The sequence below is a fragment of the Lissotriton helveticus genome, chromosome 4_2 (genome assembly GCF_964261635.1).
Source record: "Lissotriton helveticus chromosome 4_2, aLisHel1.1, whole genome shotgun sequence".
Lineage (NCBI taxonomy): Eukaryota > Metazoa > Chordata > Amphibia > Caudata > Salamandridae > Lissotriton > Lissotriton helveticus.
Window position 1 is genome coordinate 131,558,252 of NC_136064.1, and position 22,844 is coordinate 131,581,095.

The 22,844-nt window shown below is 44.0% G+C and overlaps 1 protein-coding gene across 1 annotated transcript in view; it reads left to right on the forward strand.

Moving 5' to 3' along the window:
* Positions 1–22,844, forward strand: part of LOC144752113 (indolethylamine N-methyltransferase-like) — a 37,181-nt gene that overhangs the window by 8,724 nt on the left and 5,613 nt on the right. The window contains exon 2 of the mRNA XM_078640056.1: positions 10,510–10,717. Coding sequence (XP_078496182.1) covers positions 10,510–10,717 — 208 coding nt within the window. The remainder of the gene's footprint in view (positions 1–10,509; positions 10,718–22,844) is intronic.

The window sequence follows — 22,844 nt, forward strand, 5'->3', positions numbered from 1 at the left end:
GTGCGTCTCACAACACACAGAGTGCGTCTCACAGCACACAGAACACGTCTCCCAGCACACACAGCGCATCTCACAACACACAGAGTGCGTTTCACAGTACACAGAGTGCATCTCACAATACACAGAGTGCGTCTCACAGCACACAGAGTGCGTCTCACAGCATGCAGAGCACGTCTCACAGCACACCGAGTGCATTTCACAGCACACAGAGTGCGTCTCACAGCACACAGAGCTCATCTCACAATACACAGAGTGCGTTTCACAGTACACAGAGTGCATCTCACAATACACAGAGTGCGTCTCACAGCACACAGAGTGCGTCTCACAGCATGCAGAGCACGTCTCACAGCACACCGAGTGCATTTCACAGCACACAGAGTGCGTCTCACAGCACACAGAGCTCATCTCAAGCACACAGAGCGCATCTCACAATACACAGAGTGCGTCTCACAGCACACAGAGTGCATCTCACAACACATAGAGTGCATCTCACAGCACACAGACTGTGTCTCACAGCACACAGAGCACGTCTCACAGCACACTGAACGCACACTGCACACTGAGAGCATCTCACAGCACACAGAGTGGGTCTCACAACACACAGAGTGCATCTTACAGCACACAGAGTGGGTCTCACAACACACAGAGTGCATCTCACAGCACACAGAGTGCGTCTCACAGCACACAGAGTGTGTTGTTATAATGTACTTATTGCCATTTTCATGTCTCTCCTCTTTAGTACTCTCTCTGCCTACTCAGCCTACTATGATGTCATGTAGAATGTTAAAGTGACTTTGTATGTGGCATGATCAGTTGGTGAGATGGGCTGAGCAGAGTGGACCTTGCTCCTGGTGGGGCATTTCCAGGTATTACCAGAGATTACCAGATATCCTAAGGATCTTCCTGCAATTGTATACCTGTTGATTAATACGTGAATAAACCTACATATACCACCTACAAGAGATGTCTACCCCATTACTTCGTTTTAACACTGGCGACGACGAGGAGAACCTACGTGATCTACATTAATTGAATTTGAATATATGGAACTGTTGAATAACTAAGAACAAAGAACAAAGAAGCTGAAACTCCTGTAACTAAAGAAAAAAATGAAAATGAAGTAACGCATGAAGAAAAAGCAAACTGGCTCTCCACTTGCCCCACCAGTGACCAAAGACCGGTCGGCCCTAACGTGGATGTGCCAGTGCTTGTTGTTGGTGAGTGTTGATTTTCCACAAACGTGTGATTTAGCTCATTGAATTTACTGGACTATGGTGACTGTTTCCCCAACATATTAAGACAGCCTGCAAACACTGATGTTGATAATGTGAAGAAGGGTGATCTTTAAAGTAAAGAGCAACATCGTTTTTTTTGATGGAAAGACTTAAACTGCTAATGTTTACCCCGTTGGAAATAACACGCAGTGTTGGTGTTAAAGCAGCGCATTGAGATTGGTTTATTTTCGAAGTGTACAGCATGCACCGCTTATGTTTGATGGCTTTGAGCGCCGATTAGGATCTCACCTTTACATTTCAGACTGATTTCTGTCTAGTTGCTGCCATCTACTGGTAAAAAAAAAAAGTTTATGCTCAAGGAATTCATTTACTTTCGGTGCTCGAACTAAGCATCTGCGTAATTTAACAAAAAGACTTCAGACTTATGTACAGCGCGTCCTGGCAGTAAAAGAAACGTTGCTTTATTAAAATTAATTGCCGGTAGACAGATGGAGTCTACGCTCACAGCGTGTTTGACAGTGGAAGATACTTTATATTTTAAAATTGAGCCTGCGCTTCATTTATTATCTGCCAACTCACCGTTTGTCAAAGCGGTGACGGTTGGTCTCAGGAGCTCCTTCCACTTCGCCTGCATATCTTGTTTGATGACGTCTTTGGAATCCTGTGTGGTATTGGTGAAGGTTTCCTATGACGTGGTGTGGCCTATTTCCATTAGAAATAGACGCTGGACGACGCTGCGACGGCCATTTTGGCACATTGGGAAAGATCCCTTTGTATGTGCAGAGAACCACAACGGTTACCATGAAAGGTTGAAGATCGTGTTGTTGGTGCTTTCCAGTGTCACTGCTTTGGATTACATGTTGGGAGATTTCGAGTTGGGGGTGCTGTTTGTGGCGCAATTCTCTACTCACGTTGGATTTAACCTGCTACATTTGGATTTTGGATGAATGAATATTTGAATTAGACTTCCATGGATTTGACTTTCTGTTTTGCTGACTGGACTTTCGGGTGAGGTATCGCTCATCTTAGACTACGGTGACCACGTTTTTTGTTTTAGTTTGTTTTGTTAATATTACCTTGTTTTATAATTGCATATTCACAACTTTGTATTGGGGACATGTTATTGTCATTGATTTGTGTGTGACTTTTAAGTGTGTTTAGTCTGATTAATGTTGTTTTGCGGAAGACGTCGCGAATCTTCCTGTATTTACAACATTCTTTACTTGAAACAGTTCCCCGGAGCTTGAGACACTTTTATCATTGCTGGACATTTGTATTTTTGTCTCTTGTTCTCTAGGGTGGTGTTGATGAGTATGAGTTTTTTTTTTTTCCTGACTTTGTGTGGTGTGTCCCTTTTACGGTTGTGCGTGGATGTTAGGTGTTTAGTGGTTTTCCTGGGTTTTGTCGTGTGTCTTGTTGATCCATGTTTAGTTTTCCTTTGAGTGCGGTTGTTCCCTTGATTCTGTGTTATGGAGTGTCTTGTCTGCACGTTGTGCTTGGTTTTTTCTGAATTTTAAGTCTTGGTCAAATTTGTATAGGATTTTTGACTTAAGGTTTACCTTTAGTTTTTCGGGTGTGTGACGTGGGTTAAAGCTTGCCCACAATTACGAGAATGTCATAGGTTTTAAGTTAACCTTGGTTTTTGATTAGCATGTACATGCTGTGTGTGTTTTCTTCACACATGGGTTAAGAGTTACCCTAGGTTTTTGGTTTTTCTGGTTGTGCTATTTGGCTACACAGTCTGTGTGTGACGGGTACACACTTATTACCTTTATTTTGGGATTTTGTGCAGTTAAGGGTTGAAATTCCCTGTCTTGCCCCAGGTTATCCGCATTTAGTATTGTGCTTGATTTGTTTTATTGCAGTTTTTATGTATGGCACATTAGGTTTTGGGTGAAGTTTTGGATTTACTGGTTTTTAGGATGGTTATCTTGTTTTGTTTTTCGTTGTTTTTGATCATTTTCAGGGAGAAGGAAGTATAGTATTGTGTTAATACTGTGTCTTCTTCTTTCTGTTGGAAATGCGATTTCCACCTGTGCATTTCTTTTTGTACTTATGATCACTATCCATGGGGAGAGTTGAGTTTGTAACATTTAGTAATGCATTTCTCTTCTTCTCCTTTTGGTTTCTTTTATTGATTCATTTTCTCTTTTTCCTCTTGTTGCATTCATTAATGCATTCTCTTCTTCTCCAATTCCTTTGTATGATTAGGGGATGTATTGATTCTATATTTTAATACATTCTCTGTTTCTTTGCTTCCTTTATTTGTTCAGTTATTAAGGAGGGGGATGTGTTATAATGTACTTATTGCCATTTTCATGTCTCTCCTCTTTAGTACTCTCTCTGCCTACTCAGCCTACTATGATGTCATGTAGAATGTTAAAGTGACTTTGTATGTGGCATGATCAGTTGGTGAGATGGGCTGAGCAGAGTGGACCTTGCTCCTGGTGGGGCATTTCCAGGTATTACCAGAGATTACCAGATATCCTAAGGATCTTCCTGCAATTGTATACCTGTTGATTAATACGTGAATAAACCTACATATACCACCTACAAGAGATGTCTACCCCATTACTTCGTTTTAACATGTGTCTCACAGCACACAGAGCACATCTCACAACACACAGAGTGCGTCTCCCAGCACACAGAGCGCACACAGCACACAGAGCGCATCTCACAGCACACAGAGTGCACACAGCACACATCGTGCATCTCACAGCACACATCGTGCATCTCACAGCACACAGAGTGTGTCACGCAGCACACAGAGCGCATCTCACATCACACACAGAGTGCAGTGCCTGGCTGCACTGTTCCCATGAGGCATAGGGTCAGACTGATTTGCATATAGCCATGTCTAAACTGGGGTGGCGGAGTGGGCTAAAGAACGGTGATGGATTAAACCCGATCTTTTGACTGGGGGTGAGTGTTTGATTGGTTCATATGCTCCGTCCATCACCACCCCCTTCTGTACCGCAACAATTAATTTCATCACAAAATAAAGATGGCTCATTAATATTTACATGGAGAACATGGCCGGGATTTCCACTTCTCGCCATACAATTACAGGTCCAGATAGCCAAAATCCCCAGCAGGTTCTTTCATGATTCCAGTTGTGTTTCAGTGTGTGGAACGACAGGGAGCAGCACGGAGGATGAGTCCACTCCAGGTGAACCTTCAAGTGGGGAGGGTGTTGTCCTCCACAGAGGTATTGATCAGCTGGAATCAATGCTGATAGCCTTTCCATCTTTTGCACAGGTAATTCAGGATGCAAACCACTGTGACCGAGGTTTAGTCTGAAAGAGTCACAGCTACCATTCTGCAAGATGGACATGCTTTTTATACTCACAAATGTTTGTTGTACATTGTAATCAGTGACTCTGCTCTTGAAAAGTCCCTCAACATGAGATTCTCAAGATTTGTAATGACTTAGGAGCTGGTTCACTGAATGATGGAGGGGTCACTCCACCACAAACGCTAAATCAGGCCTTTAATATTCACTCAACTAGGCTCATGAAGTCAGTTCAGCCTTTAATGACCCCTGTACATTTTAAAGCTGAGTAAGGGAGAGAGTGAAGGAATGGGTGATAGAGAAAATAAAACAGAGTGTGAAACTCTATTTCCAACCCTTTTCAGCAGTTCTGAGTAAATAGATATTTGCACCTGTCAACCTTGTGCAGCATGTCACATATAAAAATATATTACACATTTTATATACAAAAGTATGTGTTCACTTTTGAGGAAAATAAATGTTCCTGTTTAAAAACCAGATGAAATTTTTTCATTATTCATATTTCGACAATAAAATTTGAGACCACAGTAACTGCTATGTTCACATGAACACCTCCCCTTTCCTTCTCACTGTTCACTTTACTTCCAGCGGTTACAGACCTGTTCTCAGAAAGCTTCAGGTGGACCTCAGACGTGTTACAGACTGTGAGGAAAGTAGTGTGTGATGTGGTGTGGTTCTGAGACATTAATACCATTGTGGGTCCAGTTGGGCTTGTTTGTGAAACCTCCAGCTGAAGCCTGGGTATCTGTGGCTTCGACCTGCAAGGATTAGGCAAAGGAACAGGTGTAAACCATTTGGAAATAAATACCAAAACAATGAAATAGGAAAGTCACAAAGTATCAAAGAAATCTGACACTAATTTATTAAATAGGAAATAGGCTTTACATTTATTCAGTGGCGGTCGCCCCAATGAAGAGGTGGTGGGGTGGTTGGGGAAGGCGTGGGGGAGCGCTGGAGGAGGAATACATGCAGGGGGTTTAATAATAAAAAGATAAGCTCTTACCTCAAATTGTTATGCGGTTCCTGTACCGCATCTCATCCTCTCTGGTCCCAGCAAGCACTGGGGCAGCATCACAGACTCCCTGTGCAATTCCGCAAATGCTCATACTATGAAAGCAGTGCGGAGATTGGCCTGAGTGGGCTGGAAAGACATTCCAGTCAGACCAGTGAGTCTGTGGGGGATTTCTCAAGCATGGCTGTTCATAACATAACATAACATGAGTATTTGTAAAGCACACGTTCACCACTACGGGCATCTTGGCGCTGAAATAACAGATGTTTGATGTTACCCAACTCAATGGTACTCATTTTATCGACCCCAAATGGATGAAAGGCTGAGTGGACCCGCCGGGATTTGAACCTGTGACCATGAGGTCGAACACAGGCCCCTGCAGTAGACGCATTAGTCCACTGAGCCACCAGACCCGGCAGCTCAATGCAGCTGGGCTGGAGAAACCCTAGGTGCGCTTGTGTGTTTTAGTCAGCCACCAAACACATATGCGCGCTCTCCATGCCTCTCCCCGCCCTACACAAACTGGATGAGGGATGACAAATGAAAAATAAAACAATGCTAGAATATTGTGTTATTTTTCATTTGCTGGCTCTGAGACCGGCATTAGGGTGACAATCCTTTGCCACTGAGCAGGATCCACCCCTACCCCTTATAAAGTTTTTAGACACAAAAATTAACCACCTGACGATTCCAGAGACATTGATTTTTAAGTAAAATGTGAATCACTACTTTTCACTCAAAATTTCAATAAGCATTGCTAACTACCACAGTTAGCCAATACTTTGGAAACTTTGTAAAAGTTTTATAAGTTTGTGTTTGTCTACTCCAGGACCTTGTGGGCAGCCAACTCCGGTAGATGGAGGTTAAGGGGGCCAGTTAGGATTCCTTTTTCAGTCCACTTTCCAGTTCATATGAGATCTGATGTTTTTGTGCTAAGGTTGACATATTTATGCCCAGAAAGTGAGTTTTTAATGCACATATACCTTCTCATCACATGTGTTACATCGCCTGCTTTTCAACGTGGTTGTTACAATGCAAGCCATTACATCGCAAGTCATTTAAACGACTTGCTGTAGGGGGCGCGCTGGACTTAGAAACAGTATAATTTACTTTTCCTACTCCAGTTTGTGCAACTGCAGGGAAGGTTTTGGATTGTAAATCTAACACCAGTGCGCCCCCTACAGCAAGTCGTTGAAACGACTGGCGATGTAATGGCAGGCATTGTAACAGTTTGGTTATTGTAATGGCCGCATTGTACCACCATGCAATGTTATGGCTGTTTCCGCTTTTGAATATGTTGTAGGTATTAGCCATTGAGCTACTGGGTCCCTTCCTTCCTGTTGATGACTTCCTTCAGTGTGTGACATGGTAAGTATACCATAGTGCACTATTCTGTCAACTTCCAAGCTTGCCTAATCCCTCTCCATGGAAAAAATGTTTGGCAACTGTTCTCCCTCCTATGTCCTCAATGCCAACCCATCTACCTGAACGAAAAAGTTGCCTCTCTTGTGTTTGTTCACTTTTGCCCTTTAAACAAGGTTTCCCCTTTGAAGCTCACCTTTTGGACTCACACCCTGTGTGGCTTCCTGCCTGGGAGAGGTAACGTCTCATTCATCATCAGACCTCTATTGCTCCATATACTGGGAGTTGTTCAAACCTCTCCCTAGGAGAGCAGCACACTGTACTGTGGCCAGCATCTGTGAATTTCCACTGGAAAAGTGGGCCACAGGGTGACAACTTTCTAAAAGTTGCATTTACCTAAAAGTTACATTAAGGGGCGGAGTCTGGCCACCAATAAATATGGCTGTCTCCATGTGGAAATTATCTGGCCAGAGGCAATTTCAGGCTGCTCCACTGTCTCCCTCTGTGTGCCCGGACATCACATTGGAGATGGGGCTGCTGTCAGCAGAGCTGGAGGAAATAAAACTTGTGAGCCAGCATGATGACAACACTGACCCTGCAGGCCTGAGGAATACCGTGCCCCACTGATGCCAAGACGGCAGACTGCAGCCAGCCGTTCAAGTATGTGCTGATGTCAAGGGAGCCCTGTAGCCCACCAACCATGTTCCTCCATAGTCGGCAGTTTCTGGGCAGCCCACACTACATCCACATCTTGTAGAGAAGGGGGGGCAAATAGGGAGCACCGTTTCCACCATCAATATCTGCATAACTACGCAACCATGGCTGGGACTGCGGTAATTTGTCCCTAATGTGGCCCAACCTGATCAGATGGCCCAGGAGTAGACTGGGGGTTCCATGCCTGCTGTGAGGGGGATCCCCCACCATTGCTACCTTCCAGGTCCCAGAGTGAGAAACTCACAAAGCCCACCCAACTACATACTATTAACTGTCTGCTTCACTTGCCCCTGCTGTGAGAGACTGTGGACCAGTCCTGCTGACCCCCCCAGACTTAGGGACACCTGGAGGCTCCATTGGGGGTTGGTAACCTACACAGCACCAACATCTTCACCCCCTCTACCTCACTACATACTGCTGGCTCAGTTGCCATTCAGGTCCTTTCTGCAAGGGACCTCATTTTCTACTGCACCCTACAGATACTTGCTATTTTCACCTTTACCGCTGTGTCCTTGCTGACAGGGGCCCCATACTTGAGCTGGCACCCTGGCTTTTTCTCCATTTCTCAATCCTCTGATAAAGACCATAGCTAGGGTCAGTGGTGCACTGGTAGTGTCGACTGTTGACCATGGCTAGTAGTAAAGCCACCACAAAATGTTATTCATGGTGGCAGTGGATGGCTTCATGCAGTCTCCAAAGAGCACCCAGTCCCATCCTTCTAAAGCCTCCCACAAACACATCCAAAAAGGAACATTAGCAGTCTGTGCAAAACTAGGCTCAATGTATTCCAAGATCTCTGAGCACAAAGCTGACATAAGGACTTTAGGATTGAAAATGCACTTTAATTCCAAAATGGATGACCTGGATAGGCAGGGAACACTTATCAAGGAGGGACTATGTTACAGGGAGTCATGTGGCCCAGATACCTGGCCCCACAAACAGAAGGTGATTAATCTGTAGGATACAAGATAAATGTGTAAAGTGGAATTGGGGCTTTTCTAATGGAACTGATACCACCTCTACTTGGCCTGACCATTACTCATCATCTAGAGATGCAGCGGGCCCACAGAATCTACTCCTGTGTGCCACCTACATGGAACTTGGCAAGAACCAGTCCGATTATTGCTTTCCTCCTATACCACAAGCACACCTGCCATTTTTTTATCAACAGCAAGAGTTTGCGGATCTTGTCTCTTAGAAGGCCTCAAGGTGCAAACAGCTGCAGGTTTTTCCATAGAAACCAAAGCAAAATGAAAGGCCTTTTTGCAACTCAGCCCACCTCTTTGAGAATGGGACATCATATATGGACTCCTGGAACCCGCCACAATGTGGATACCGATGGGAGACAATTCTAAACTGGATGATCCAGTCCACTTCCTAAACTTCTTAGATAATAAGCACATTCATCCCACCCTGGCTCTACATTTGCACAACTCCCCAACAGAACAAGGTGGACACTTATCACACTTAATGGAGAGACTGCTCCACAGGCCTTTCAATACATCTTCAGATAAGGAGCAAACAGTGAGTTGTATGGAGGAAGATCACCCTTGAAGTTACCTCCCCGGCTGCCAGTGGACCTGCCAGAGACCCTTCCAGATAGAATGATTGGCAACCCGCTGCTTCCAGATGAATATTATCGGATGGACACTGTGCCCCTGAGGTGGCCTCTTGTTATGAACGCCTTTAAATTCTATACTGCCTAATCTGGGCTCATTTTACCGGGGTTATAAGGACCCTTTCATGCTCCCCTAAATGTCACTCTCCACGATGACACCCCCACTCCCTAAACCCAACATCCCTCACACCCATCTCCCTTCTCTACCACATGCACTAAACTATGTGCTTCATGGCACCCCCCTGCCAGTGGAGTCTGGCCCTGGAGCTGTGGATTACACTCACTGATGAAAGGACTAGTACACTGAGCTCCAACTCTCCCACTTAGTCTATCTCTTGTCAGCCAGGGCAAAAGCCACTCTCTGGATCTGCATAAAACACCAAAATATGGCCTCCACATTCAGTATAATCTTGTCTCCCCATCACAAAGCACGACTGACCTTATCATACAGGCCATTCTCAAGATGGAAGGACACACGCAAGCTTCTTAAAAGTGATGGCCATATGTTTTATGTGCAGAGTCTCTGCCACAAGAGTAGTAGCCAGGTATACCACTCTGTGAGGGAAAAGTAATCTCAAAAGTAACTTACCTGTAATCTTACTGAAAATCCTTTACAAAGTATATGTACTGTATTTACAAAGCACTGCATTTCTCAGAAACAATACTGTAAGTCAAAACAAAGTGCATTTACAATTGCAATCCAATCTGTGTTACAAACGTTATACTGCAAAGTACGTAACACTTACTTGTGCCAGGCTTGCTTGGTTCTAGGAAATAAAATAACTAAAAGAATATTTTAATACAAAAACAATTGGACCGAAGTTCAGTCTTAGCGTGTGTGAATGCCTTTGCTGACTGAGTATGTACAATAAAGCTTAACACTGTCCTCTGATACTGCCTTACTGCTCGACCATACTACCACAAATAGAGAGTGAGGTGCTATCTAACTTTACCTCTGCCTGCCTTTTGGGTTGCACTGGACTCTGTACCCCCTATACCTCACTTTGGTATAGTATCTACAGAGCTTCCCCAGCTTGTGAAGCTAAATAATAAAAATCTGTAGTATGTAGAGGGCGTAACGTTTACTTCCTTGGCAAACCGGTGCCACAGCTGATGATGCAACCGATACATCATTGGCAACAAAAGGTTTACAAGTATGAAGCCACAGAATTATCTTCATCTAATGTATAAGTAAAAAAGTATTGAATTGAATAGCTCCTATGGCATTTGTAGGGATTTTAGTAATAATTCTATTTATGAACTGTTTTCTAACCAGGTGATGTGAAAGGAGAAACTCTATGCCAGTTGTCCATTGGTCCTTACTTCCATTACATTCTTCCATGCTGTGACTATTTCACGGAGATCATTATCGGTGGCTCGACTGATAAAGGCATCGCGGAGGTGGAGAAATGGCTGAAAAATGCTCCTGGGGCTATTGACTGCAGCCATGCTGCCAAGTTGACTTGTGAGCTTCAAGGCAACAGGTATGTATTCTGTACCGATTGGTGTAATGCCACTAGAGAAAAAGAGGGCTGAAAGCATGTGTAAAAGTGTGAAAGTTTGGACTCACAGTACACTTTCAACATTTCTGACATTAATGCATGTGTAGTAAAACTCTTGGAAAGACACATCATTTGTAGGTTTCATGGCAAGATTTAAGAAAACGTCAGGCAATGCAATGGAGCAACAACTTTACCTTTCCTTTTTATGGAGTACCATTGCACCTGTCATGATACTTTGGGAAGACTTATAAAACAGTAATGAAACGGAGCAAGAAGCCTTGCTGCTCTGCGTTGTGTGACATGGAGAGAGTAAGAATGTATCACATCTACTAAGATATAACCCATTCCTGCTCTCTCTATCTGCCTACTGCTCTGAGTGTTGCCTTGCACCTACACAAGCACCCTTGTGCCATGGTGCCAGGGTGCCTACAATGAAGCCAGGATTGCTACAGCTCAGGAAGAGACACATTCCTGCACACAAATTATACTCCAAGCCTTTTTCCTCTTTCTAATATCTCTCCTTGTTCTACCCCACCTGGGAAGGGGCAGATTTTTCCCAGAACTACTATTGTTTATATATCTGAGAATGCACCAAAAACCATGGATGGATGTGAGGGAACTTTAAAGGTGAGGCAGCAGATCTTGAAAGATGATCTCTTTTTCACTGAAAGCCAGTGAAGCTCTCATGCATGCAGTGTGATATTAAAGGCACCAGAATTTCAGCTAGCTGCAGCTGCATGCATGTTCTGTCTAGCGCATGAGCCGATCAGCCCGATCAACACCTAACCTTGTTTTGATAACCTTGGAGGCTTCAGCACTCACTGTGCAGACTAAGGTCGAGCAGGAAGTCTAGGGAGGTTGAAAACAAGCCACTCTCATGTGAAGCAATTCCCACAGCCTAACTTACAACAACAGTTACATATAGGGGCCTATTCCAATGTCGGATGGACCTGAGTCCGTCCGACATCAGGCAGGAGCTGTAACCGACCGACCTGCTGTCGTCGGTTACAGCCCTGCGAGTATGTTGTGACTGAACAGTGTTCGGTCGCATTCGTATACCTTACAATGCTAGCATGCTTTCCGACCGGAAAACATGCTTGCAATGTAGAAAGCAGGGGTGCAGTTCATCCCTGCACCCTGTGGCCAGCACCCCAAGGTGCCTGCCACCGGGTGCAGGGATCAACGGGGGGCACCATAGGTGCCCCCAGGCTGCCATCCGGCAGCCTCATATCCATGGGGGCCCTGTTAGGGGTACCCAGAGACAGCTTACGACTGCCTTTTTGTGCCGGACAGACCGTCAAGAAAAGGCAGTGAAGAGCTGCCATCATACTCCCTCGATCATACAAAGGTGACAGGGGGAGTGCTGGAAGGATTTCTGGACTGCTGACAGGCACTCCGAGCCTGTCGTCTGCAATCCGGAGATCCGAGTCGGATTCCTTTCCGACTGGGCCAGAAAGGAATCGGCCCACACATTCCAGTTCGGTCGGAAGGGCTCTGAACATGCTCCAGAGCCCTTCCATCCAAAATCAGAATCGGCCCCTTAGTGTTGTGTGCAAAAGCAGCAATAAGCAATGTGCGCAAGTAAGGCCCAGCCTTCACTACACCTGTCAGGGAGAGAATCCAATTCAAAGCCATGTGTATTGCTCATAAGACCTTCTGGAGATTTACGATAACTCCCTATCAACTTAGCAGAAAACTCCGCACAGTATCCTCTTTCCTTGCCCTTCCCCCAAGAATAAAGAAAGCAAGATGTGGCGGATGCCCCTTCTCCTATAACTCCACAAAGCGATGGAACACTCTCCCCCCATGCATACGGGCAGAACCTAATGTGCTGCCCTCTCGTAAACTCCTAAAAACACTGCTCTTTAACAAATCATTCTGACTACTGGGCTTTCTCCGTTGTCCACTTTCGTCTGCAGCTCTGGGAGGCCTCAGGGTAGCTATTGCTCTATATAAATATGTTTTCATTTAATTTAATTTCATTGAATGGCAACCAGATGCTGGAAAACATTTTTCCTAAGTACTGGATTTACACCTGGCTGTAATTAATTCTCTCTACTTTGTGATCTCTGTGGGCAAGAGTGGTTAGAAGAGTCTCTTTTGCATTGTTGCTCAGTAGGACAGCAAATCAATATGTAATCAACATATTGCAACAGAGTGCTGTCACATTGGAACTTTGAAAGGTCATTCTTTATCTCTCTGTTGGATTTGCTAGGGGGCTCACAATATAAGAATACTGCCAGCTAGTGGTTGTCTGGATGGAAAAGGATGCTGAAGAAGGCATTCTTTAAGTTGATTATGGAAAAGCTCTTGCCGTCCAGGGAAATATTAATCAAGATGATAGATGGGTCATGGTCAATTGGGAATTCTGTTACCACTATGTTATTCAGAGGGCTCAGGTCCAGAACCATGCACCAAGTACTACCCTTGGCTTTCTTGTCTGGGTAAATTGTGGTGTTACAAGGAGACATTTCAGTGTAAATCACTCCTTGCTCCAGCAACAGATGTATAGAAAGGATGATGCCCTCATATGCTTCCTTGGGTAGAGGATATTGCTTCACTCTGGGCAAAATGGCACCTTCTTTCAGTGTGATTTGAGATGGCGTGTCAGTACAGATAAGGCCAACAACATGAGGACCCAATAAATATGCCCTTTGCCTAATTATATAAACTTTCACACAATTATATAAATGAATCAATCTGTGATTTACCCATTAGGTCTCACGGTGCTGGGGTGGTGCAGATCTGGGTCAGTCAAAAAGCCAGGACTTGAGGCTCATCCTGAAGGTGTTCAGAGAGCAGGAGCATTTGATGCTGACTGGGAGTTTGTTCTAGGCCTTGGCTGCGACGGAGGAGAAGACTCTTCCACCTGCTCTGGTTCTGTGGATGTGTGAGGTTTCTGCTCTGGCAAGGTTGATGAAGCTGAAGTTTCTTTTGGATAAGTGGAAAGAGACTCTTTCTTTGAGGTATTTGGGTCTGATGTTGTGGTGGTATTTGTAGGTGTGGGTGAGTAGCTTGAAGGTTTCCCCCTTCTTGACAGTAAGCCAGTGAAGATCTAGCAGATGCTCCTGTGGAGGGGTGCTGGCCACTATGGGCTGGAGTTTGAGTAGTAGAGAGTTGAAGGGAGTTGTTGATTCCAACTTAGAGGGCATTTCCATAGTCCAGTCTGCTAGTTAAAAATGCATGGGTGACTGACTTCCTGGCTTCAGGGGGATCTTGCTGAGGATGCAGAGGGAGTTGAAGCAGGTGTTGGTATATCATTGATAGGACTGCTGCACAACTAAATAGTTAGCTCTTTGCCCGGTGCAAATCTTTTCTAATACAACGAAGCAGGTGGAGGCGACAGCGTTGACCTGGTGAGTCATGGTGAGAGAGGAGTCGAGAATGATGCTGAGGTTCCAGGCATAGTCCATAGGGGAGGGTGGGTTTCTGAGGGCAGGGGGCTACCAGGTGATGTCCCAGGCAGAGGGGGAGGATACAAGGATGAGGACCTCTATCTTCTCTGAGTTGAGCTTCAGGCAGCTGATTCTCAGCCAGGCTGCAATGTCTTTCATTCCTTCCTGGAAAATTAGTCTGGTATCTTCGGGTTCTCATTGAGGGAGAGGATGAGTTGGGTGTCATCCATGTAGGATACCCTGCTGAGCCCATTTTATCTGACTATGGTAGCAAGGGGGGCCATATAGATTTTTAAAAGCGTGGGGCTGAGCAATGATCCCTGGGGGACTCCACAGTTGATCTCCATGGGTTCGGAGACGAAGGGTGGGAGCCTGATCCTTTGGGTTTTGCCAGTGAGAAAGGAACGGATCCAGTTGAGGGTGGTTCCCTGTATGCCAGCATCATGGAGTCTGGCTGCGAGGGTTTGGTGGGATACGGTGTTGAAGGCTGTGGAGAGCTCTAGTAGGATAAGGGCCGTGGTGTGGCCCTGGTTGAGGAGCATGCGGATGTCATCGATGGCAGCAAGGAGGGCAGTCTCAGTGCTGTTGTTACAGTAAAATCCAGAATGAGTAGAGCCGAGGATGGCGTTCTCTTTGATGAAGATAGTCAGCTTGGAGTTGGCGATTTTCTCAGTGACATTGGCTGACACCGGAAGGACAGAGATTGGACAGTAGTTCTTAAGGTCCATCGGGTCTGTTGAGGGTTTTTGGAGGAGCGTCTTGACCTCTGCCCACTTCCAGGTGTCGCAGAAGAAGCCGGAATCGAAGCTGGCATTGATGGTGTCTCTTCGTAAAACAACAATGGTCGTTAACACATTTTATAAAACAATTCAATAAGGTATAGCACACAATAAGTGCTATATTCAAAAAGGTGTCCAGCCGGACATAGAATTTAATAAATGAAGTATATAACAAAATTTTCAGAACAGACAATATAGTGGGATACACTCCTGTATCCAATACATAAAAAACATAACAAACAAAAACAAATAAACAAAAGATTTCTTCAGGCAACGAAAGATTGGATGCTATAGATCAATGATAAAACATAACAGATCAATCCAAAGTAGTTAACACACTAATGAAACGCATTGGTTGACAGTGTGTAACTATACAAGTGGTCGACGGCATTTCGATCCCTTGGAACAGATACTGGTATCATCATCAGCACGGCATATATCACATGCCTGTGTAATTAAAGTAAGCCTCAAGGGCGTGCCACATAGAATCACAATGTGCACAATTAGGGTAAAGTCACTCAATTTAATCCATGTGCATAACCCCTCAATGGCGTGATAACCTCATACGAACAGCTGGATGCAAGGAGTACCTTTTCCTGTAGTTACCCAAGATCTGGTGCAGGATATTGATACCACGGGAAGAATAGTCCACGTCAGAGGGCCTTGGTGGAAGGACGGTGCCTTCAGACAGCCAGACGATGCCTGAGTCTGCTTGACGCTGCGGCGCGAGCAGTTGGATCTACTGTTGGCATTGATGGTGTGGCTTAGCTTGGGTGCGATGGTGGGGTCGGATCTGTGGGAGACGTGAGGCACCCCTAGTGGTTTGTGCTCATTATAACTTTAGCATTCTCATCTTGATAAAATAAGTATCCTTAGAAGTGGTAAATCCTCCTCAGTTTTGAAATTGATAAAATGTAGTTGAGGACAGAGAAGCAAATTGTAGGGGTATCTAAACATTTAAAAACAATCAATCCCTTACACTTTAAAAGTGGTCGTAAAAAAGAGTCTTCTCAAGCTGCTGTATAAAGCGCAAACAAGTATAAAGTGTGCTGTTGTTAATGATAGGGAGTTGTCACATGAGCAAACCTGAAGAGATTCAAACCAAGGTTAGGGAAAGCAACCACAAAATGCATTGTATGTAATCTGAGCCTTCTAAGATAACATTTGAGTTCTGATTTTTCTACCCATGTTAAGTCCTGCTCTGTTGCATGCATTGTTGAGATAGGTAAATAGTTAAGAACTGAATTTAAACGACTTACCCTTGTTAATCTAATCTCCTAATTTATCATGTTACAGTTTCTCTTAACTATGGACTTAGTTTGGGGCCCAATGTAGTCTGGAGAATCAAAAAATGTAATCATGCCCAGGTTATTAAAGCTTTTCTTTACATATGCCAATCACAGGATAGAGCATCTATTGTCCAATTCCAGGCAGTCATCTAAAATGTCTTTCGAAAAATCTGCACGTGGGGTAGGCCATATTTTGACCCAGAATAAGAGGGGGGCCTTTTAAACGGTGTCTTCTAAATAGCTCATACCCAATTCACTGTGGGATATAAAGCTTGGGGTTGATTGGGGTAGTTTTCAAATGCCTTTATTATGGGTGCTGTTTGTGTCCCCACATGCCCATTCCCTATGTTCTCGCTCCTAGATATTTAGACTTAAGTAACTGGAGCGTCTCTTTAATTGGCTTCTGACCCATTTTTTTTGCTAATCTAAGAATAGATTCACTCATTATTCCCTCTTTCTGTATCCTCTGACTGGTCATGCCTCCTCATTGCAGGTTTGCTTCTAACGGGATGCCTAAATAAGTGAACTGGACAATCTTTGTGATTGTAGTCTCGGCAATACGTCTGTTTGTTTTAGTGTGTTTCCGACTAAAGGTAAATTAAACAATTTCTGGTGGTTTACTTTTAGACTCAGGTGTATCATAAAACTATTAAAACCATTTAAAGGTTTCTGGAGGCCAGTTGCTGTTTTTAAGATTAAAACTGCATCATCGGCATATAAAAGAAATAGGACTGGTCGGGAGACAATTCTAGGGGTATCATCACTACATAAATGCAAGTTTTTTTCTGGGGAATTAATATAAAATAGAAACAGAAAAGGTGGCATTATACAACACTGCCTGACCCCTCAGGCTACCTTTATGGATTGGGTGCAACACCGTGTTGAGTGTAGTGGACCTTGGTGGTAGTATCACAGTGTAACCGCCTTATGAGCTACAGTAATGGTGGATCCACCCAGCTACCTCTATTAATGACCGCAGCTTTCCCCTATTCACCAAGTCAAAAGCACAGGAGAAGTCCATACATGCCAAATGTAATGAACGGCTTCTAACTTTGACATATTTTCCTGGGATAAGAAATAAGTGCAGTGCCTGTTCGATGGTCCCCAGTCCTGGATAGAAACCATATTGAACCTTTGAAAAGAAAGAGTTATTTTCTGCCCAAGTTTCCAGATTTTCCAGAATCATCTATCCTAGAGATTTTACTGTGGCATCTGACCAAGAAATCAGGCCATGACATGTTGGGCAATTCCTATTCTCTTTCTTAACTATAGGTACTGCAGTGGATTCCATCCATGTGTTAATTGGGCTTCTCTTCACAACTGCTTTAATAAATAATGGACCCCAAAATTCCAAATTAGGTTTTAGCATGTCAATGGGGTCGCCGTCGGTGCCTGGGGCCTGGCGTGGGGCAGCACTCTGAACAGCTGATGTGACCGCTTTGAAGACAACAAATTTGCGTGACTAGATGTCGTAAAAAAAAGAGTGGGTCAATTGTTGGTTCCATATGGGGTTAATTGGGATGGTCCTCAGGATGAAACATTTAGAAGAAATGACTTACTCACGCTTGTTCTAAGACCTGACATTCATTCCTGTTTACAGGGTCCTCTGACTATTGATAACGTCCCATTAAATCCTTCTGTCTTGTCAATGACCTGCTTTATCTAGGTCTTCCCAAGCTTTGACCCTGATCTCCCGTTTCCTGGTTACCAGCACTTTTTCATAGCTGATTTGAGCTTACCTACTCTGTGATTTAAGGAATTGAGGGGCATATTATCAAGGGGGTTTATCTCTGCTTTTTTGGCTTTAAAAGCCAAGAAAGCGGAGATAAAATGATCTCCCTATTACCTAGCTGTCGCTAACACCAGTTAGCGACAGCTAGAAGGAGAAAGCGACCATCTTGGGCCCCACTTTGCATATCAGTGATATTCATCACTAATGACATGCAAAGTGGGCGTGCCAAGATGTTAGCGACTGGAAACAGTCGCTAACATCGCTATCTCCTATTACCAACTTTTGGAGAAATTCGTGCTAAGCGCGAATATCTCCAAAAGCTAACACCTGCCCCTGAGCAGTTCTTAGCCATGTTATCCAATGGGAGGTGGATAACATGGCTAAGAGCATTTGGTCGCTAATGCGTGAATATCGCGGACTTTTCAGCTATATTCATGCATTGCGGCAGTTTTTTATCGCATTTGCGATAAGCCTTGGTAATACCAAGGTTTATCTGCGGTAAAAATCGCCGCAGCTCAGCAGTAACATTTTGTCTCTAACCAAGCAAAGCAATAATATGCCCCTGAGTTGTTTGCATTTTTAAGGGCTTTTAAAGCTGAACTGAAGTCCTGGTTGTACCAGGAGTGGAATATAGTGCCTTTAGGTGGCCTATCGTTTCGTAGTAGTTGGGCAGCTGTCTTGCAAATTGCTGACTAACTATCCTGGATTTTATTGGGATTAGCTTCTAATGAGAGGCATTGAGAGATCTCCTGACTAGCATCTTTGACTAAGTCTTAGAATAATCTACTTGGGTCAGTGCGATCCCATTTAGTCCATACTCCCTGTTCCTGGGAAAGATGAACTGTGAGGTTCAGTAAGGCGCCGCCCCCCCACTTGCAGCTGGCTGGCCAAACATAAGACGATGGGGTTGTCATTACTATGGGGTAAGGGATGCTCCTTGTGGCTTAATAATTACACTGTAGGATCTTTGGAAAGTATTGCAAAGTCAATCGTGCTGCCCTTACCCCTACCTACAAACGACAGGACATGTGTGATATTTTGGGAGATAAAGTTGTATGACGATGACATATTATTTATAAGGATGAAATTATTATGTAATGCTTCCCTATAGGCCATGTGCTTAAAATGGCTTGCCTCTTCCCTTTCTTCATTGGTTACTCCACAAATCTAATTAATTATTGCTAAACGTACACTGCTAAATATTAAAGTCAAAGTAATTGGTATATAGCATCCTTTGCTACAAGAATGGCTTTCCTCTAATTTCCACAATTCCTGTATGATCCCAACAGGTTGTGCTGAAAAACATTAAAAATACAAATTTACCAAAGTGACATTAACTTGTTTCGCTGAGACAACCCGTAGAATCAAATAACATGGCAAAACCACTTGACACTAAGGTTCTTGAATTTTACTAACATAAAAACAACCAAACTCCCCTTGCCCCTCCCTGCTGGTGGTGGGATTGCCAGAGAACAAAAAGACTTGAAACCATCAATAGGCACAGGGGCAATTCCTTGACTGAATTGAACACTCTATTTGGTGGGTGTGTTGTTATTTCTATCACTGTCATCAATGATATGTAGACTTGAATAACCACAACAGTTTTCTCCTGCTCCCTCTCACACAACCAGACCCCATACTCTCTGGTTCTTCATCTTCTGAATGGTGGCAAATATTGCATTTTATGTGTGTAGCGTCAAAGGTGCTCTTCTGCGCGGCTAAGACGGCAGTGGTCAGGTCATGCTCACAGGCATAGTGTCCTTCATAACTAAATACAGCAGCGCACTGAAGAAAGCAGAGGGTTTGCGCCCTAGATTATACTTCCCCGCGAGGATAGTTGCATCACCCGACAGTTACAATAGCAGAATAAATAAAACTCTTTAGAACAATCAGGAGTTCCCAAGACTAGGACATTTGTTATTTCAGTTTTTAAATTTTTGAAATATCAATGTCTTGTGTGCATGTTATCCCATCCCCTCTGTCTCTCACCTGTTTGAAATCAGCTAACGAGTGTGCTAATAATGTGCTATATTCAAAAACCCACTGTAATTACAGAGACCCAGAAACTTCTGCATTCCTTTGACAGTTTCTGGTTCGGTCATTTGGCAGATGGAGGCTGCCCTTTAAAGTGTTACACTTCTACCTGACACTGACAGCAATTGTCTTAAGTATTGGACTTACTCCTGGCTGTACTGAATGTTCTCCCTCTCTACTTTTGTGAGTGGTTAGAAGTGATATAGTGTCTCTTTTGAACTGTTGCTCAGTGGGTCCACAAATTAATATGTCATAGACATATTGCAACAGAGTGACACCACAATGGAAATTTGACAAGTCGTTCTATATCACTCTGTTGAACATGCTAGGGGACTTGCAATTGCCTTGATGTAAACAAGAGTACAAATACTGATTCACACGATATGAAAATGTGCTCAGATGGTGGCTGTCTGGATAAGAAGGGATGCTGAAAAATGCGTTCTTAAAATCAGTAGACTCTCCTTCTCCCACATTGCAGCAAAGACATGGAACAGCCTCCCCACACAACTCCAGACCATCACCTCACTTCTAGAATTTTGAAAGGCCCTCAAGACCTGGCTATTTGAATTTGCCTTTGCGACTTACAAGCACCTGGAAACCATATCGGGAGATTGACCGAGCATTATAAATCGTGATTGATGATGGAGACCCTTAGTCCACAAAATGTCTAGTACGTGGAACAGATGTGCTTCTTTGATTAAATCAAACACTCTGCTTGGTGTGGGTCTTCTTACTTTTAACACTCTCTTCAATAGCACGCCTTCTTGAAAAATAACGACTGTTTTTGTGTGATCATCCTGGAACAGTTGGTCATACAGTATCTCCCTAAACATCTTTCCTGGCTCAAAGAAGAATGTAAATGCCCATAAGACATGATTACGGTTGCTGGCTATCAGAGGGCCATGGGTTGATGTTATTTACATGGCATCTATCCGCAATGTTTATTCAGCATCAGAGCAACCAGTGTCTTGTCCTTGCTGTAAAAAAAGGAATTCTTTGGGTAATTCAGCAACTTTTCCCAGTAACTCGAATGTCTCTGCTCTAATGGCATATACTGCTGTTGTTAACGCCTCACAGTCAGAGGGTCATTCTCTAATCTGGTCTGTGGTGGAAGAATTTACCCTTCGTGCCATGATGCTGTCTGGTGGAACTGCAGGGGTGAACCAAACCATGGTACCATCTGATTCAAAGTGAATGGTCATATTTAATTCAGCCCTAAGATCACTTATTGACATATTTGCTGGGGACGCTGGAGAGAACAGTAGACATCCATCAATGTGTTTCACTCCCACTTCTATCTACACTAGTTTGGTAATAGGAACCCTTATACCTTTCCCAGAGAATCATTGTATGTCTATTGATCTGTTTGAAATCGGTAGACCTCTCTCTCAGATACAGGATTTAGTTGGACAAATATCTAAGAGAAATGCATACCTTTTGTCATTGTTCGCTACCATCGCAGTGGGTCCCTCATCTGGCCTGTGCCTTAATGACACAACTGGGCACATAGAAACACTCTTTGGGTACCCTCATTCTGTGTCTCCTCCCATAGAATTATTCTGGAAAGGATTTCCTCTCCTCACAAGTACACCTCCTTGTCTGCTTTGAAGGGAAGTCCCCATGGGAGAGCATGGTTGCTTTGAGGAGGGTGTCCCTGCAGTGCTCATGGCACCCTTGGCAGCTGCTTATTTTGCAAGGGTGCCTGGGGCAGATATATGATTTTTGGACTAGGTTGTGGTTGTTCTGTCATATTTCCTGGTTGATTATAAACTCCTGCTCCTCCGTTTCGCAGGCTTTAATCAACTTCCTAAACTACTGACAATAATGACATGCCACATCACTTTTTGGAGGAGCCATCCTTCCATTTTCTACTCCACCTTGTCCTCCTCTACTACTTCCTAGCACCCTTACATAATTCTGCCACTGTGGGTCCTTTCGTGGGGCGAGCACTGGGACCGATCCTACAGACATTTTAATGTCTGACACCGCCATTACAGTCCCTTCTACGCGTCCTTTCTTATCTAGTCTGTGCTTCACTAACCTGGCTGCTGTTCTCTCTGATACTTTCTGTTTGTTCTTTCTTCCTCTTGCTATCTCTTGCTCAACTGGATTATGTGTTTGTATTTCTATCCAGGGCTTGGTCTCAAGCGTCACTTTGTTATCTAAGCTGTCCTGCACGTCAGGGGGCAACCCTTTCTTGACTATGACATAGAATAATACAGAGTTAACTCCTGTCACCGCCCAATGCTGACCTATTTTCTGAGTCCTTTTTCTTTCATCTGTCGATGAACAGTGCAGGATCCTCAATTTGTTTCATGGACTGGATCATGATGTGAGAAGTTAGCCTGGCATATGATGTCCACTATTCTAGTGGGCACCTTGCACGAGTCTAGACGACCCTTATGGTGGTGAGTGTAACGTCAACCTTATAGACCTGCTATCCTAGTGGTAGCATGGACCAGCAGTCTTAGGCTAAAACTTCAGAGAGCATGTGAAGCCAGCTGTATTACCATATATAGGGCCAGATGTAGGTAATCCCAGTTTACCGATTCTTAAATACCGATTCATACCGATTCGGTATTTCAGATTCAGAAAACGGGATGTAGATAAAAAATCGGTAAAAATTACCGATTTGGTAACAATCGGAATCCCTATTTGGTATTTACCGATTCGGAAAATACCGAATCGGTAAATACCGAATCGGTAAAACCCATTCAACCCTATGGGCCTCCAGGCCCGTTGGAATGAATGGGATTTACCGATTCGGAATTTACCGATTTGGTATTTTTCAAATCGGTAAATACCAAATCGGTAAATACCGAATCGGGAATTTTGAAAAGAAGCCATGTGAGCCAGTCAACCAATCAGGAACACCCACCA